We start from the raw sequence: 16666 nt of genomic DNA, 5'->3' as shown, positions 1-16666 counted from the left end.
TATCCCTCCCCTGACTCATCTGCTAGTACTGACCCAGATTACCTCCAGCAGAAAGGGAGTCAGGTGTTTTACAGAGCTGGATAAAATAATAACAAAATCCATCTGGAAGAACAAGAGGTCCAGAATACCTAGGGAATTAATGAAAAGAAATGCTAGGGGAGGTGGCCTAGTCATACCAGATATTAAACTGTGCTGTAAAGCAGCAGTCATCAAAACTACTTGGTACTGGCTAAGAAACAGAGTAGTGGATCGGTGGAATAGGTTAGGTACACAAGACACAATGGTCAACAACTATAGCAATCTACTCTTTGATAAACCCAAAGAGGCCAGCTTCTGGGCTGATAATTCACTATTTCACAAAAACTGCTGGGAAAATTGGAAAATAGTAGGGCAGAAACTGGGCACAGACCAATATCTTACACCATATACCAAAATAAAGTCAAAATGGGTTCATGATTTAGGAATAAAGGCTGATACTATAAGCAATTTGGGAGAGCAAGGAATAGTTTACCTGTCAGACTTATGGGAAAGGGAAGAATTCATGGCCAAACAAGAGATAGAGGGAGTTACAAAATGCAAAATGGATAATTTTGATTATATTAAATTGAAAAGTTTTTGTATAAAAAAGCCAATGCAACAAAGATTTGGAGGGAAGCAGAAAATTGGGAGAAAATCTTTACAATTAGTGTCTCTGATAAAGGCCTCATTTCTAAAATATACAGGGAACTGAGCCAAATTTATAGGAATACAAGTCATTCCCCAATTGAGAAATGGTCAAAGGATATGAATAGGCAATTTTCAGAGGAAGAAATTAAAGATATCTATAGGTATATGAAAAAAAAATGGTCTAAATCAGTACTGATTAGAGAAATGCAAATCAAAACAACTCTTAGGTACCACATCTCTCCGGTCAGATTAGCTAAAATGACAAAACAGGAAAATGATAAATGCTGGAGAGGATGTGGGAAAATAGGAACACTGTTACACTGCTGGTGGAGCTGTGAACTGATCCAGCCATTCTGGAGAGCAATTTGGAACTATGCCCAAAGGGCTATAAAAATGTTCATACCCTTTGACCCAGCAATACCACTTCTAGGGTTGTATGCCAAAGAGATCACACGAGTGGGAAAGGGACCCATATGTACAGAAATATTTATAGCAGCTCTTTTTGTAGTACCAAAGAATTGGAAATCAAGGGGATGCCCATCAATTGGGGAATGGCTGAACAAGTTGTGGTATATGAAGGTAATGGAATACTATTGTGCTATGAGAAATGGGGACGATATGGACTTCATAACAACCTGGAAAAACCTACACGATATAATGCTGTGTCACCAGAGCAGAACCAGAAGAACATCATACACAACCACAGATATATGGATTCTGTGATGACTAACCTTGATAGACTTGGCTCTTCTCAGCAATACAAGGCTCAAAGACAACTCCAAAGGACTCACGATGGAAAGAGACATCTACATCCAGAGAAAGAACTATGGAGTCTGAATGCAGATTGAGGCAAACTGTTTGCTCTCCGTTTTTTTCTTTTGTTTTTTTTTTCTCTTTTGTTTTTGGTTTTGTTTCTTCTTTCTCATGATTCATTCCATTGGTCATAATTCTTCTTTACAACTTGACTATTGTGTAAATAACTTCAATGCGAAGTTATATGTAGAAGAAGATATAGAGGATTCCATGCCATCTTGGGGAGCGGGGGGAGAAAATCTGGAGCTCAAAATCATGCAGAACTGAGTGTTGTAAACTAAAAATAAAAAAATCTTAATTTAAAAAAAAAGAAAGAAAGGGAGTCAAGGCCCATCGGAAGGATGAGAGACCCTAGACCATCAGGGCCCAAAGAGCCAACCCCTAAGGGAAACGGGCAACAGTCCAATTCTATCTAATTCAATTAAACAAAATACTTCACTGAGTGCAAGGCACTGTCTTGGGCTCAGTGCCATGTCCAGGCTGGATGACCAGTGAATGGGACTAATGTGCAAAGCTTTTCGTGGAACAAAAAGGAGGCTTTTGTCAGCCTGGGCTTGATTTCAACACAAATGTGGGGCTCCCCTGCATGTGTGCACCCAGTACCCTTGAGGCCACCCTTCTCCCCCCAAAATAATGAAACAAAACACACACATTCCCAAAGGTTCTTGTGTGAGGAAGATAATATTACAAGGGTGATTCTGCAGCTTGGATGACTCTCTGCTTTGGCTCAAGGGGTACTGGAAGCTGTGGCAGTGACCAGCTCTGGGGAAGGGCAGGAAGTAAGCCTGGGCCCCACCCCTGGAGCTTTTGTTCAGAAAGCTGGGTGACTTAATGGTGAAGCCATGTGTGCTGCTGAGGACAGAAGAAATTGCACCCAAGTCCATCGTCTGGAATCACTAAATAAAGCCACAGATTTGTGTCAGCCAGAGCTCAGCCACTCTGAAGTTAGGGTCTCAAGGTCAATGCAAGTCTAACTTTTGATGGGAAGCTTCTGAATCCCACATAGTAATAATGGTGACAATGATCATCATTGACATTTATATGTATATGTGTATGTATATATGTATGTATATATGTGTGTATGTATATATATGTGTGTGTGTATATGTATAAGTGTGTGTATGTATGTATATATACATATATATACATACACAAACCTATACACACACACACACACTTCTTTTTTTGAGGCAATAAGTGACTTGCCCAGGGTCACACAGCTAGTTAGAGTCTAAGGCTGGACTTGAACTCAGGATGATTCATCTACCTGATTCCATGCCTGGCATTCTAACCACTTCACCTCCTAGCTCCCCCAATCCAGTAACTACTTTAGGATTAATACTCCTAAATCACAAGTTTGATAATGTCACTCCACTACTCCAAACCCTTGCATGGTTCCCCATCACCACCTATATATTATATAACATATATATAAAGATGGACATAGATCCGCAACACACACACACACACACACACACACACAGACACATTTGTATGCGTTGAGAAACACTTTATACCATTTTATATCGTTTTTGTAATTTCAATAAAACCCAGGGCCTGAATTAATGATCAACTGGAAGAAGAGACTGGACCTGGGCTTCTTTGTTCTGTGAGTAACTCAGAAAATGCTTCTTCTTATGTCAACATGCCCAGATGGAGCATTCCTTCCCCTGTCCATGGCTATTAAGGGTGAGAACCTTGACCCCAGACACTGTCTTGAATTACGCGACTTTTTCTTATCTTAGTATTTTACGGGCACATACTATGTTATGGAATGTTAATGGCAAATTAAACACAAAGATCCTGGGTTGTAATTCCAATTGACATTTTGTCAACTATCCTGACTTCTTGTATTTATAACCTATTCCATTAAGGAAAATCCTTTTCTTGTATCATGGTTAAACAAACATGGGGATCAAAAAAGTGAAGTAATGCAGACATGCTGAGTCTGTTAAAGAAAAATGTATTTAAACTTCCTCATTTCCTTTGTTCAGGCAGTCAGACCCTTTGTCTGACTCCATGCATGCATGTCCGCTATGCTTAAGGGAATAAATAAATAAGTTATACGAATTTTTCTATCACCTAGCTCTGTTTGCTTCCTTTAACCAAACTTTTAGGTTAACAGTGTGCCAACATGTGTGTATATTTATTTGTTTGTTTTATGAGGGAGTGGATAGGTAGTTCAGTAGACAGAGTGCTGGGCCTGCAGTCAGGAAGACCTAAGTTCAAAATCTGGCCTCAGACACTTACTAGCTGTATGACCTTGAGCTAGTCACTTAAGCTGTTTACCTTAATCCACCGGGGAAGGAAATGGCAAACCACTGCAGTATCTCTGCCAAGAAAACCCCAAAATGGGTTCATGAAGGGTCTGACACAATTGAAATGACTCAACTCAACAACCCTGATCCTAGGCCCCTCCAACATAGCCTCAAAAAGGCAGCAAAGGTGAGTTCAGCACCAGCTTTTAGCAGTCTGAAGTGGAGGAATGTCTTTCCCTCCTTCAGATGAGAACTAAAAGTAGCCAGAGAGCTTCCTTCTTGGAGGTGAGATGCAAACAGGCTTAGCAGGTAGAACAGAGCAAAGAAACACAACACCCAGCCAAGGGGGATTAGTGATGGAGGCACACTCTTTGTTTTAAAGAACAAACGAGGAAAACTATGTAATCTATCTAAGAGTTGTAACTACTTTCTCAGATCTCCTAATGCCACCGCCTGAAAGACAATATCTAGTTCCTTAGGGATTTTCCTCTGGGAGTATCATGTCATGGGGGAGGATGAGAAGAGACAAACAAAGAACTTGTTCCATGGAAGCTCTTACTCGACTCATCCCAGGGGATAAGGAAGCCATATCTTTAGTCAGAGAATTATGATTTCCTAATCCATTTTGTGAATTTCTTCCCTGTAAGTTTTCTAGTACCAAAGTTCGAGGCTAGCCATCCAGCAGGTGAAATGTGAGAAGAGGTGACCCGAAGAGGTAGTAAGATATCCGGGCAAATCTAGGATTATCTTGCAAAGATGAAAGACATTTTCTCACTGTTGAGCCCACCTTAATGCCAAATTGCTCTTTGGAATTTCCCACTCTTTAAACTCACAAAGATGTGTAGAAAAGTTTACCAGTCCCTTCAAATTACCTCCCTCTTAAGACTGACTGTCCAGTGAGTTGGTAAGTATAGTACACTGTTTGGTTTCTTTTTGGGAGGGGAGGGGGGAACGCAGAGCAATTGGGGTTAAGTGACTTGCCCGAGGTCACACAGCTAGTGTGTCAAGTGTCTGAGGATGGATTTGAACTCAGGTCCTCCTGACTCCAGGGCTGGTGCTCTACTCACTGCGCCACCCTGCTGCCCCTTATTATCTGGTTTCTAAAAGAAAAAAAAAACCCGCGACTTGTAAAAAATTTGAAATAAGTTGAAAATGGCTATAGATGGTTGAAATTGTCAAACATTTAAATTTCTCTTAAACTTTTTATTGTCTCTAATTTTTAAAGTAAAATCCCTTAACAGTAAATAAATACAAAAGTGGTCTGAAGTGAAAATGGACCGGAGAGGCTTAAATTAGTACAGACAATAAAGTAGTAGAAGTATATGAATACAGATTAAAAACCTAAATTCACAAATCCAAGCCATTATAATATTAGTGGGATTCACAACTATTATTATTGATAGAGAGGAAAGGCTAATAGTTTGTTCTGTATAAAATTTATAAATATTTCAGCTGCACTAAACCTAATAAATTAAAACATTTTGAATTTCCATGCAAAATATATTGGCAAGACAAAGAACATATTTCCAGGGGAAATTAGGTGCTTAAGAGCAAAAAAAAATTTTTTTCAAAAGCAGTGACATCAGAAAAATTCCTTAGTATCCTATCAGGCTACCTGCCAAATTAGGAGTTTTAAAAAGCCTGATTTAATAGGAGAAACATTGTTTCTACCTGCATCTATTGAAATGGTTGAAACAATACTTGGTGAATTGAATGCAAAGCAGTTTTGAATGGATCCACATGCAAATAAAACAGCAGAGAATTGCCTATTTGTCCAATCAAAAAGAATATATTGCAATTTTTACAGTGCAAGTGGGGGAAGCAACAGATGCAGCTAAATAATCTCATTTGATGATATACGTGTGTGCATGTTGTCGTTCTATAAACTTGTTGGTGGCAATGCCAAGATTAAAAATCAATTTTCGGTTTTCAAGATAAATTTTCAGTTGATGGAAAATCACAAGTCGTGGGAGAACTGCATGATACTCTGCACTAACAAAACACAATTGACATTACAACAAAATGGAAGCCAACAAACACTAGTTTAAAACGTGATCCCTTGTAGAATTTGGTTACCTTGTCTGCATTACAGATAATCACTTAGACTGAGAAATGGGTGAGGAGGTACAATTTTTTTCAAATTACTGCAAGAGCAATCAACTTTACAAAAAACAAGTCCATCAAAAGGAAGGCTCCTTGTGTGACAATATGGTGGCAGAGGATCAGAGCATTTCTATATTGTTCCAAAATACGCTTTTCTTGTGCCACCATCCTTCAAAGTATATTTGAGCCAAAAATAAATCTCATTTTTCTTGTTGTTGTTGACATCACAGAGAGTGATTTCTTGATTTTCAAATGAATTGGATTTAAATGAGGCAGAGCTGTGCAAAGTAGCAAGTCCTGTGGCAAGACAAAGGTCAAGACTACTGGTGATGATCTAAGATGCCACCATTTTTCTTACTGATAACAATAATGATGAAATAAAATTATTTTATAACCATTTCCTCCTGAAACTTGTGTATTTGCCAGATGCTTTTAAAAAACTAAGCACTATGAATAAATTAATACAAGGGCCTCAGATTTATACTCTGACATAGAAAGACAAAATGATGGTAATTATGAAAGTTAAGAGGCAAAAATTGTTTCCTAATTTTAAAAAACACCTGACCTACAAACGAAATAAAATAACCCACTTATTGATCACTTGACAAATCTATAAAAGAAATCCTCATTTTATCTTAACGGCCTACATATTCCTAAATAAAGATGGGTAAGAAACCCACTTGCCATGGACACATATCAGACATTTGTTATTGCTCATCTGAATAAGTGTGATAGTACAAACAAGCGCATGAACCTGGAAATTGTTTCCTCTACTGGTAAATAAAGAGTTCTATGTACAGCATGTACATAAATTAGTAGAGTATATATATAAAACAATACAAATTTTACTACCACTCCCATCTTCTTTGTATGAAATAGAAATTTTCTACTATGGCTGTTATAAATAAAAAATAGCAGTCTTGGAAAGGGGTTAAATAGGAACTCTAAGTAGCCATACCACTGACACCACATCAAGAAATTTTTCATGAAAGAAGTTTGTACATAGTAAGTGCTTAATAAATTTTTAAAAGTCTACATTAGTCATTTGTTATAAATATGAAAAGCATAAATTGCTTGCCAATGTTATTTTTAGCATTTAGGCTTAAGACATGTTATAAAATTAAAACAGTAATTGCTTATGAGCTGAGAACATGTTAGTATAGGAGGCACTAAATAGCATGAAAAAAAAGTGAATACTAAAGTTTGGAAACCACTAGTTTAGTGTCTAACCTGAATACCATTTATACCCATTTGTTCTAGGACTGTCCTTAACAGAGATGGGGAGTATTGTTCACTGTCCTCCATGATAACTCTTCTAAAACCTGCTCTCTCTCTCTCACACACACACAACACATACACGTCTTTGGGCATGTGATTTTATGAGTAAGGGGAACTCCCAGTGTGGAAAACTCCCTCCAGAGATGCACATTAACATCTTATCTGCAATTTATAATCGGAAGAGTTGCCTGGCTCACTAAGATGTTAATAAGCAAGTTATCCCCAGTCATAGAGCTAGTTTGTGTCGGAGGCAGGATTCCAAGGCTGGTCCTCTAATCACCACATCCCACTTTTATCCTATTAAGTTCACACTCCCTAAAAGGTTTCAAATATTCTTTTTTCACATATTTGTCCAATCTATCCATGGAGGGCATAGGCTCTTTGAAGACAGGGACCACCTCTTCTATTTCTCTGGCATCCCTTTGAAACACAATGCAGGAGAGAGCAAAGGGAGGGTATATGTCCAAATGAAGGTGTACATGTGTCATATTTGTGTAAAAAAGTCACAAAATCAAGTAACCTAAGAGTTGGAAGGCACCTCAGAGGCTGTCTACTATGTCCAAATCCTCAAAGAACAGGAATCCCCTCTACGATAGAAATCTAGACATGTGATCCTCTAGCCTCTACCTGAAGACCTGCAATGATGTCCTGAGACTGTCCATTACATGTTCTAATTTTTGGCAAATTTCCCCTGTATCATGCCAAAATCTGTCTTCCTATAAACTAATGGATTGGTTTTAAGTTTTTTTAAAACACAAAAGTACTTCTTTTGTCATGCCCTTTCACTCACAAGTAGACCAAAAAAAGTGAACACTAAGACTGTCTTTTTTTTTAAAGTTCTGTATTTCGTCAAGTACAATTAATGTCTTCATATATGTGAATACGTGAAAAGCATTATCTTCCTTTTCCTGATCATCACAGACAAGTACTTGCTGTTAACTTAACTAGTTGTTTTAAAATCAAAACATGCCCCCTTCCCATTTCCTGAAAGCAAATCCTACTAGGTGCAGCAATTTAACGATCTGGCCTAATTGTTCTGCCTTTCAACTTTTAAAAGTGATAGGCTAAGAAGGCCTGAAAGTTAAAGATAAAGAAAAGATTAGTTAACCTGGCTAATTCTTGGATTGTAAATTTGAACACTTGGCAGTACACTTTTGGAGGAAAGGTGGGACTGTGCCTTATTTGGCTTTGTAGCCCTCACAGCACCTGGCACAGTGCCCTGAACATAGTAGGAGCTTAATAAACATTTGCCAATTGACCACAGAAACCGAGAAAAAAAAAGTCATAACCTTAAAAAGAAAAGCCAGCTATTTCCTTTTCCCGCTGTATGGCAGAGAATGGCCCTTTGTCTTACAGATCTTTTGGGGGTGGGGGGTTGAAAGGGAAAAGATGGAACAATATTTTTTGCTATTGTAGTTATTAGTTTCTGGGATACATAAATGACTTCATAATCCATGAGATGCCTCACATCTCCCACGGAACTTCAGTCTCAAGACATTTAAAATAAGGTGCAATGCTGCTCTACTGTACTGTTTTATCTATCCTCTGACCCCCAAACCATAAAGTCATTTTTCCCTGAATATTAATTTTGGGTCATGCTTTCTGGCTTGTCTCGAATCAATGCTGAACACTGAATCGAGCAGCAATATCCAGATAAAACAAGCACTTTTCTTCAAGCCCATAAGGGGAAAACAAACTTGACTACCCTGTCCTCTCCAGTATCTGAGGAAGGGTGGAACAGGGAATTTTAATTCTTTTTAAGGTGCTATATAAATACAAGGTCAAAGCAGAAAAAGGTGGACACAATGTCAAAACTTTTTTTCCTGCAAATACGGATTACTTTGAGCACTTTTGAATCCCATCTCTGTACATTCCCAGGTCTCTTGTCAAAATGATTACTGACAAGACAGAGAACTCAAATATCACTGATGGCATTTCAGCATAGGTAAGATAGTTCTCATGAGGAAATTCAAGGATAAACTGAATTTGTGGGAACTTAAAACTTTAAAAGTATGGCCCCCTTAATGACAGGTACAACTTGGTAAAATCTAAATGTTATAGTCACTGTTTTTTTAAAGCACCAAGTCTAGTGGCTCTGGATGTCCAGAAGGCACACATACAACTTCGCCTGATCTCAATAGTGTGAAGATGAGCCCAAAAGACCATTTCCCTACGTCTTGCTCCTTCCCAAGGCAGTGTATTACTGTCTTTTTAGAGAGCAATGGGAGATTAAAAAAAGGGAGTTAGAAGCAAGGCAGGTAAATGTACTGGTCTATGTGCCTCTGAAAAATGTTTTGAAAAAATTATTCTGATCAAGATGATGGTAAGCTGGCTGAGGATTTATAAAATGAAGGGTTTGGCAAGCCTCTGATGGTTCCTATAGTATTAACCTCAGTGAGGCTAAAGAAATACAAAACTGTGGAAGGTGAGCAAATAAAGAGCACAGGAGAAACCTCACTGTGTTTGATTTGTTTGTATTCACGTATCCCAGCAGACCTGGCAATTTTGGCACATTTTAGGAGAATGAGGCCTATATTAGTATGCTGTGAGGATCTCACGATTTGCTCACCTATCCACTGCCAGCCAAGCCCCTACACACACACTTAATGGCCTCACCACGTCCAGGCTTTCATCTCACACATGGCAACATGAGTCAGCTCACCGGCTATCTGATGATCTTTAGCACTGACTTGAACAGGTTTCCTGGTTGGGCTGACTTTCTGCACTGCTTTTAGAAAGCTGAGTATGAACAGGAAAGACAAAGGTCCCTCCTTTGGTGCAACCCCAGGAAACTGAAAGCTGAAAAACAATAGATTGCACAGCAGAAAAATTAATTCTCTGGGGAGCTTGGTGCAGCTCCCATGAGGGATACACCCCACCGTGGGTGTAGACATTTTGTGCTAACATATTAACACCAACAACTGAACTGAGAGAACTTATGGGTTAAACTCAAAAGTGACAATTTAAAACAAAAATGGAGGCACTGTCCCACTGGGCTCATAAGCCTGAAAACTAGGAGACATTACTCCAAATACCACCTCATTGGAAAACCCCAGTAGGCACGTCCCTTCAGCTCTGCCTTATTTAAGAAAACAATGGTCCAAAGAGGAGGAAGAGCAAGTTCTGCAGGTGACTGGACTGCTCTGGTTATAGGCTGCAGTTCACAGGTACAAACATTTTCATTTGTCCCTTCAAGTTACTGAATCTTTTTTCTTTCGGAAAGGTGACTTCAGTCTTTTCCACACACTGCTTTTGGGTTTAGATTTCTTCTCCATGGCCAGCACTGCCTCCTTTTCCTTCCTACGGATCTCCCTCACGAGGGCATGGAATACATCATCGATGTAGTACCGATAGGCAGCTGAAGTTTCAAAAAAGGGGCAACTGAATTCACGGGCCAAAGCTATACCTTCTTCTTTGGTGACCTTGGAGAAAAAACACAACAGAAAGTTCCAGGTTAAAAAAAAAAAGTTGTTTCCTGCCAATGGGATGGGCTGCTATCTTGGGAAGTAATAAGCTCCTCATTATTCAATGTATCCAGGCAGAGGGTGGATAAGCATTGGTCAAGGAGGCAATAAAGACTTCTGAAATATGCAAGAGATGGGACTCGTGACTTCTATATTTCCTTCCAATTCTAAAATCTATGATGTTATCAAATAAGCTAAGCACTAGTTCATGCTAAAACCAACTGATCTGAATCTAACTTTTTAAAAAACAAAACGACTGTATGTATCAAATTCTATAATCTTGATGATACACTTTAGGCGGATAAGCTAATAGGGATCTCAGAGCTCATCTTGTTTCTCTCCCTGCTCTTAGGGAAGCTGTTTTAAACAGCTAAGAGTGTCTCTTATACCTCAAGTCTTCCTTTGTTTCTCTTAAGTCATCCTCACCAGGGTTATCAGGAAGTGAAACCTCTGAACTAAGTTCCTCCTGTTGCAACTCACCTGTTTTAGGGGACGACCTCCAGGGTCCCACTCTAGCTTATTTAAAGTGGTCTACATCTGTCATCTGATCCTCTTTTACAACAGAGAATCAAAGCATCATGGATTTAAAGCTAGAAGGGACCACTGAGGTCATCTACTCTTACTGCCCTCATTTCAGAGATGAGAAAACTCAAGTGTAGAATGGCTGGAAGACTTCCCTAAGATCATGCAGGTCTTCTGGGCCCTTTCCACTGTCCATGCTGTCTGCTTTATGGCGTAAACCTCTGGTTTGTTTCTTTCACAAAAAAATGTTCCCCATAATAGTATGCATTCAATGTTTTCACATAATGTTGGTAGCAGGGAGATTTTCAGGTGTCCCCCACTTAGAGGACACAAATACTAAAATTTCAATTCAGGGTAAAAGTAGACAAAGGGATATAAGGAGAGAAGTCATCAGATAGCACCAACAGAGGCTCCATCTTGGTTCTTACTTGGCGCAGCTGTCTCAGGTCAGACTTGTTTCCCACCAGCACCACCGGTGTGTCATCTGTCCGTCGAACTCGATAGATCAGTTGCTTAAATTCCCGAACTTCGTGGAAACTTCGACGGTCCGTAATGGAATAACAAATGATAAATCCTTCCCCTGCCCTCATGTATTGGTCCCTCATGGCTGTGAACTCTGCCTACAAAAGAAATATTGAACATTCTGGTTTGTCAGAACTAGAGGCAGATGCAGTAAGTGGGTGCTCCAGATTAAGGAAGAAGTATATTGATTACCTGCTATCCTAAGTCAGAGTGCATGAAAAGAAAAAGATAGAATTGGGGTAGTGATATCGTCTATATAAACTTTTCCCATCCCTTCACTAGAGTCGGAAAGCTTTCATTCATGGCACTTAGGGTTTTAAAAGTCACGCACCTGTCCAGCTGTATCCAATATATCCAGATTCGCAGGTTCATCATCAATACGAATTCGGATTTTATATGCATCTTCTACAAAAGAGAAGACATGCAGAAATTTTGCTGGTATTATATACCAAAGGGCATGATTTGAGTAAAATGTGACACATGAGATCTTATTTTAATCATTACATCTTTTTCTATTTAGCAGACGTAGGTACAGGCTGAGTTCCCTAAAGACCTACATTTTCTTAGTGAAATGGTTTAAATCCACTGCCCTCAAGTGAGATTTGTCTCATTTAAGCACACCACATACTAAGCTTCCAATTTAAAAATTTTTTAATAAGTTTTTATTGATGTCTTTCATTTGCTTACACATTTTTTAAAATCCAGTCTAAGAAAATTTTCATTCTTCTACCTATTACTGATATTTTATATACTATCTAAATCATGACAATATAACCTCTTTTAAAGATATCTAGTAAAAAGAAATGTTGCAATATGTTTTGGCTTGCCAGGGGCAATCCTTACTGTCTCACTTGGATCTTTCAAGCATCCTTTCTTTGGGCTGGTACAAAGTGACTGACATTCAGTGGCTATAGATATGTGTATCTTTGTAACATATGAAAAATCCCCTCCCTGTCCCCTGCCCGGAAGTCCCAGATCTTGGTCCTTCAAGGCTATGCTCTGTCTAAAAAAGGAAACAAGGAATATGGCTTCTTCATAAGGAATTAACATATAGAATTATCCATTTTTTCGAGTGTTTCTGGAACACTCATCAACCTTGTTACAGTGGATAACCCAATATATTGGCCAGAATACCGACTGGACTGGAAGTCAGCAGTCCCAAGTACAAATCCTGACTCTGGCATTTGTGTGACTATGGGCAAATCGCTTCACTTTCTATGTCTCAGTTTCCTCTGCAAAATGAAGGAGCTGGATGAGATGATATCCAAATTCCATTCTAGCTCTAAATCTGATGAGCCTATGATTTTATAATCCAAACCAAATTTATTTCTAAAATACCCAGCACAGCGGATAGTAAATGTTACTAGTTTGACACGGCATATAAGAAACATGCCCTGTATTTCTCTAGATTCAGCCCATTAGAAAGATCATGTACAAGGCTGGTCTACTCTGGCACGCCTATGGGCTCAGACTCAATTAGCAGTTTTTAGTATTTACAGAGAAGGGGTGAGGAGCCCCAGAGGGGCTATCCCTATGGAATTTCTTCCAGGTGGGTGACCTGGCATTCAAGATGGTTGCCTGATCTGCTTTGTGGAGGCTGTCCCTTGGCCATAACAACAGCTACAGTGGTCCCTGAAGGATTTTCTTAATACCATTGGGTAAGCTTTCTAAATCAACCATGATTCTTTGGAACTTTGGGGTAACAGTCACATTATCTTGTGCCCTGATCAATCAACAAGCTTTTAAATGCCAGGCAGTGGGCTATGTCCTGGGGATACAAATGCAAAGAATGAATAAATATACTCAAGGAGCTTACAATCTATTTCATGATAAGGAGTCATTCATATTTTTCTAGGGCTCTAAGAAAGAACAAAGAACTTTCATCAGAAGAACCCAGTAAAGCAGGTATAGGTATTCCTTTTTTTTTTTTTTTTTAATTTCTAAAACACGTCTGACAACGTCACTTTCCTGCTTAAAAAGCTCCAGAGCCTCCCTATTGGTTCTAGTATAAAACACACACTGCTGGGTCTGGCATTTAAAGCCCTTGACAATTTGACTACAACCTATTTTTCCAGGTTCACCGTACATTATTCCCATTCATACATTCCACATTCCAGCCAAACTGATTTAAATGCTGCATTTTCCATTTTGCACAGATTGGTCCCTATGCTGGCCTGTATTCTCTCACTTCTGCCTCTCAGAAACCCTAGGTTCCTTCAGGACCTAGGGCAGGTACCACCTCTTAAAAGAGGCTCTTGATTCCCCACCAGCTATTAAGGCCCGCCCCCTTCTTGCCAATGCACAGTGCTCTGCACAGATTTTGCATTTACTTATGTGTGTACCTGCTAGTCCCCCAACAGAAAGTAAGTTCTTTGTGGGTAGGTTCTGTTTCATTTTGTGTCTCTGTATCCAGAGCCTAGCACACGGGAAGCACTTGATAAGTGTTTTCTGAATGAATGGATCCAAGCATGATTATCTGACTTTTACATAAGACGATTTTAAAAGGTTTTTAAAAGGTTAAATTGCCCAGTCAATCAACAATAAATAAATATTAAGCAGTTACTATGCTCCAGGTGCTAGAGGTACAAATTCAAAAGGCAAACAGGTAACTAGTGGCAGAGCTGGGACTGAAGCCTAGGCTATTCTCTGACTCCAAATCCAGTGCCTTCTACTAAATCACAAAGTCATCTTTGAGAGGGATGATAATTTTTCTTTAAAGCCCAAGCAATACAAATAGTAAATTTCCTCCTCTCATGAGTCTCTTGCTATCAGCAGAGTAGAAACTATGGAAAAGGCACTGGATAAGGCCTTACCAAATTATCAACTCCAGGTAAGAGGAAGCAAAGGAAGGGGATCATGGGGAGAAGTCCAGGCCATGTCTGGGGTAGTGACAGTTCAGTGGGTTGATTCTACTTGCTTTTCTGCTTCCCTTTGTGGAAATGTGAACAGGCTGACTCATAGCTACACAGCACCTCTCCAATCAGGCCTTCAGAAAAGGGACAAACCAGAAAGGGCTCCAGGCAAGTGGCATCTCAGCTTTTTTTTTCCCTCCCCCTTTCAATATAATATATTATATTACCCAGCCATAAAAGCTGAAGGGAAAAAGTGGTGGCACTGATGTTCAACATAGGAGGACTTAGAGCCATTCAGACGTCGGCAAGAACTGAGAAATTAGGTGGTTCCGCTAATCGGCTTGTTACCAAATAAAAATATCGGCTCTCTAGGGAGGTTCATAAAGGCCCTCTCGAGAGGAGCTTCTTTCGGAACCGGGTGCATCCTTCATCAGCGGACAGTGAAAGATGTGAGATCGGCTCTGATGCCGCACAGGACCTCAGGGCTTAGACACGGAACCGGCTAAGGAGGAAACTTCGGGGGCAAATTGGTGAAGTAACTGGCTCAAGGTTACACGGGGGCAAGGAGCGATGTCAGGGTCTGACACCTGGTGCTCAGATTCCAAACCGAAGAGGGTAAGTCCATCCATGATAGGAGCCCTGGTACGGCATCCTGGGGGACACGGGGAATATCGGAGGGGGCAAGGGGGGCGCGCTGCCGGTTGGTGTGTGAATCTCCACCCCCCCAACCTGTCTCTATGGGGGGTCGGGGGGTTAACCCGACTCACCGATGGTGGGATCGTGGTCCTCGGGGAATCGATGGCTGATGAACTGCATGGTCATGGCTACGAAAGAGGAAGCGAGAGTTCATGAGGACACGGGGCTCGGAGGCGGGGGTACCCTGGAAAAGCTCGTCTAGGCAACTCGTCCGCTCCACCCCCATTTTCACACGTAAGGAAACTGAGGCGGGCCGGCCCCCGCTCCGAGGGATCAGGGTACGACCGGCTGGCGGCGGGGCCAAGCACGCTCCCCCAACCTAGCCTGCCGGGCCGGGCGGGCGCGAGGAGTCACCTACCGCTCTTGCCCACGCCCCCGGCGCCCAGCATCACCAGCTTGTACTCGCGGGACTGCGCCGCTGCTGCCGCCGCCGCCGCCGCGGACCCTCCGGAGGAGCCCCCGCCGCCGCCCGCGCGCGCGCCCGCCTCCATCCTGCCCCGGGCACGCGCCTGGCCCCCGCGGGGGCGCGGCGGAGGGGACACGGTCCCGCGCCGCGGCCTGGCCCCTTCCCCGGGCGTGCACGCCCCCACGGCGGCGTCGGGCCGGGGCCAGGCGGGGGGCAGCGCCGGAAAGGAGACCCCGGGCTATCGGACAGAGGGGCCTGGGGCCCCGTGGCCGCCGCTCAGCCCGATCCCCGAGGTCCTCTCGGTCTCCCCGGCCCGCGTACCTCGGGCTGGGACCTCAGCCCGACCCCGCCCGGCGCTCCGGGAACCCTGACCGGTAACCCCTCCCGCGGCTAGGGGAAAGATGGCAATGGCGCCTGCAGCCGCCACCGTCCGGACGGGAGGGGGATGGGCCCGCTGCCCCGTGACGCGTCGGTGCCGAGGCCCCGCCTCCCTCCTTCCCTCCCCTTCTCGGTCCCTCCCCCGGTCCCGGACCGCGCCTCAGCCGTCCGGCTCCAGCCCGTGCTCCCACCCCGGAGGCGCCTGTAGCTCGTCCCCGATCGCATGGGCACCGCTGCATTTGGTTTCGTGGGAGAAATAGCCCAGCTCAGGCTTTTTGCCGGAGTTTACGGAAGGGCCCTCTTCTCATGTTGGTGACACTCCCACGGCAAAAGTGGAGTGAAGCAAAGAAGGGGGCCATGCGTGACGCCTCTGTCCAAACGTGCCTAAAATACAAGTGACGGGCAAAGAGGCGTAGTCGTTTAAAGACCCGAGAGTCCTCGCCCAGAACAGCCCTAATAACAGGCGCGGGCAGCTGGGCGGGGTAGGTGTCTACCAGCCCTGTGCTCAACAGGTCAATGCTGTGAAAACGGCAGCTGTTGTTCCGAAAAACGTTTTTCGTGAAGATGAGGTGACCTTCCCATAAACAAGGGAAAGCAAACTCGTATTTCACTTCCCAGAATTTACGTGAGTAGAATTAACCGGGCAAAGCTGGGTTGCAGCTGTCCTAAGCTTATGACCTCACCCTTCCACTTCCCGTTTTCTGCCTT

At 42.2% G+C, this 16666-nt stretch overlaps 1 protein-coding gene across 2 annotated transcripts; it reads right to left on the bottom strand.

Moving 5' to 3' along the window:
- Positions 1 to 7942: 7942 nt before the first annotated feature.
- Positions 7943 to 15906, bottom strand: RIT1 (Ras like without CAAX 1). 2 transcript variants are annotated; one of them, XM_036756227.1, is made up of 5 exons: positions 15902 to 15906; positions 15246 to 15302; positions 11958 to 12031; positions 11533 to 11724; positions 7943 to 10540 (listed from the first exon to the last, which is right to left on the bottom strand). In XM_036756227.1, exons 2-5 carry the CDS (start codon positions 15298 to 15300, stop codon positions 10310 to 10312), a joined length of 552 nt encoding a protein of 183 aa, XP_036612122.1. In that variant the 5' UTR covers positions 15301 to 15302; positions 15902 to 15906; the 3' UTR covers positions 7943 to 10309. The 2 variants fall into 2 exon arrangements, with proteins under 2 accessions (XP_036612122.1, XP_036612121.1); XM_036756226.1 differs by lacking the exon at positions 15902 to 15906 and adding an exon at positions 15533 to 15616.
- Between the last annotated feature and the right edge of the window lie 760 nt (positions 15907 to 16666).

Source organism: Trichosurus vulpecula, chromosome 4 (genome assembly GCF_011100635.1).
Source record: "Trichosurus vulpecula isolate mTriVul1 chromosome 4, mTriVul1.pri, whole genome shotgun sequence".
Taxonomy (NCBI): domain Eukaryota; kingdom Metazoa; phylum Chordata; class Mammalia; order Diprotodontia; family Phalangeridae; genus Trichosurus; species Trichosurus vulpecula.
This window is presented reverse-complemented; position numbering and strand designations above follow the sequence as displayed.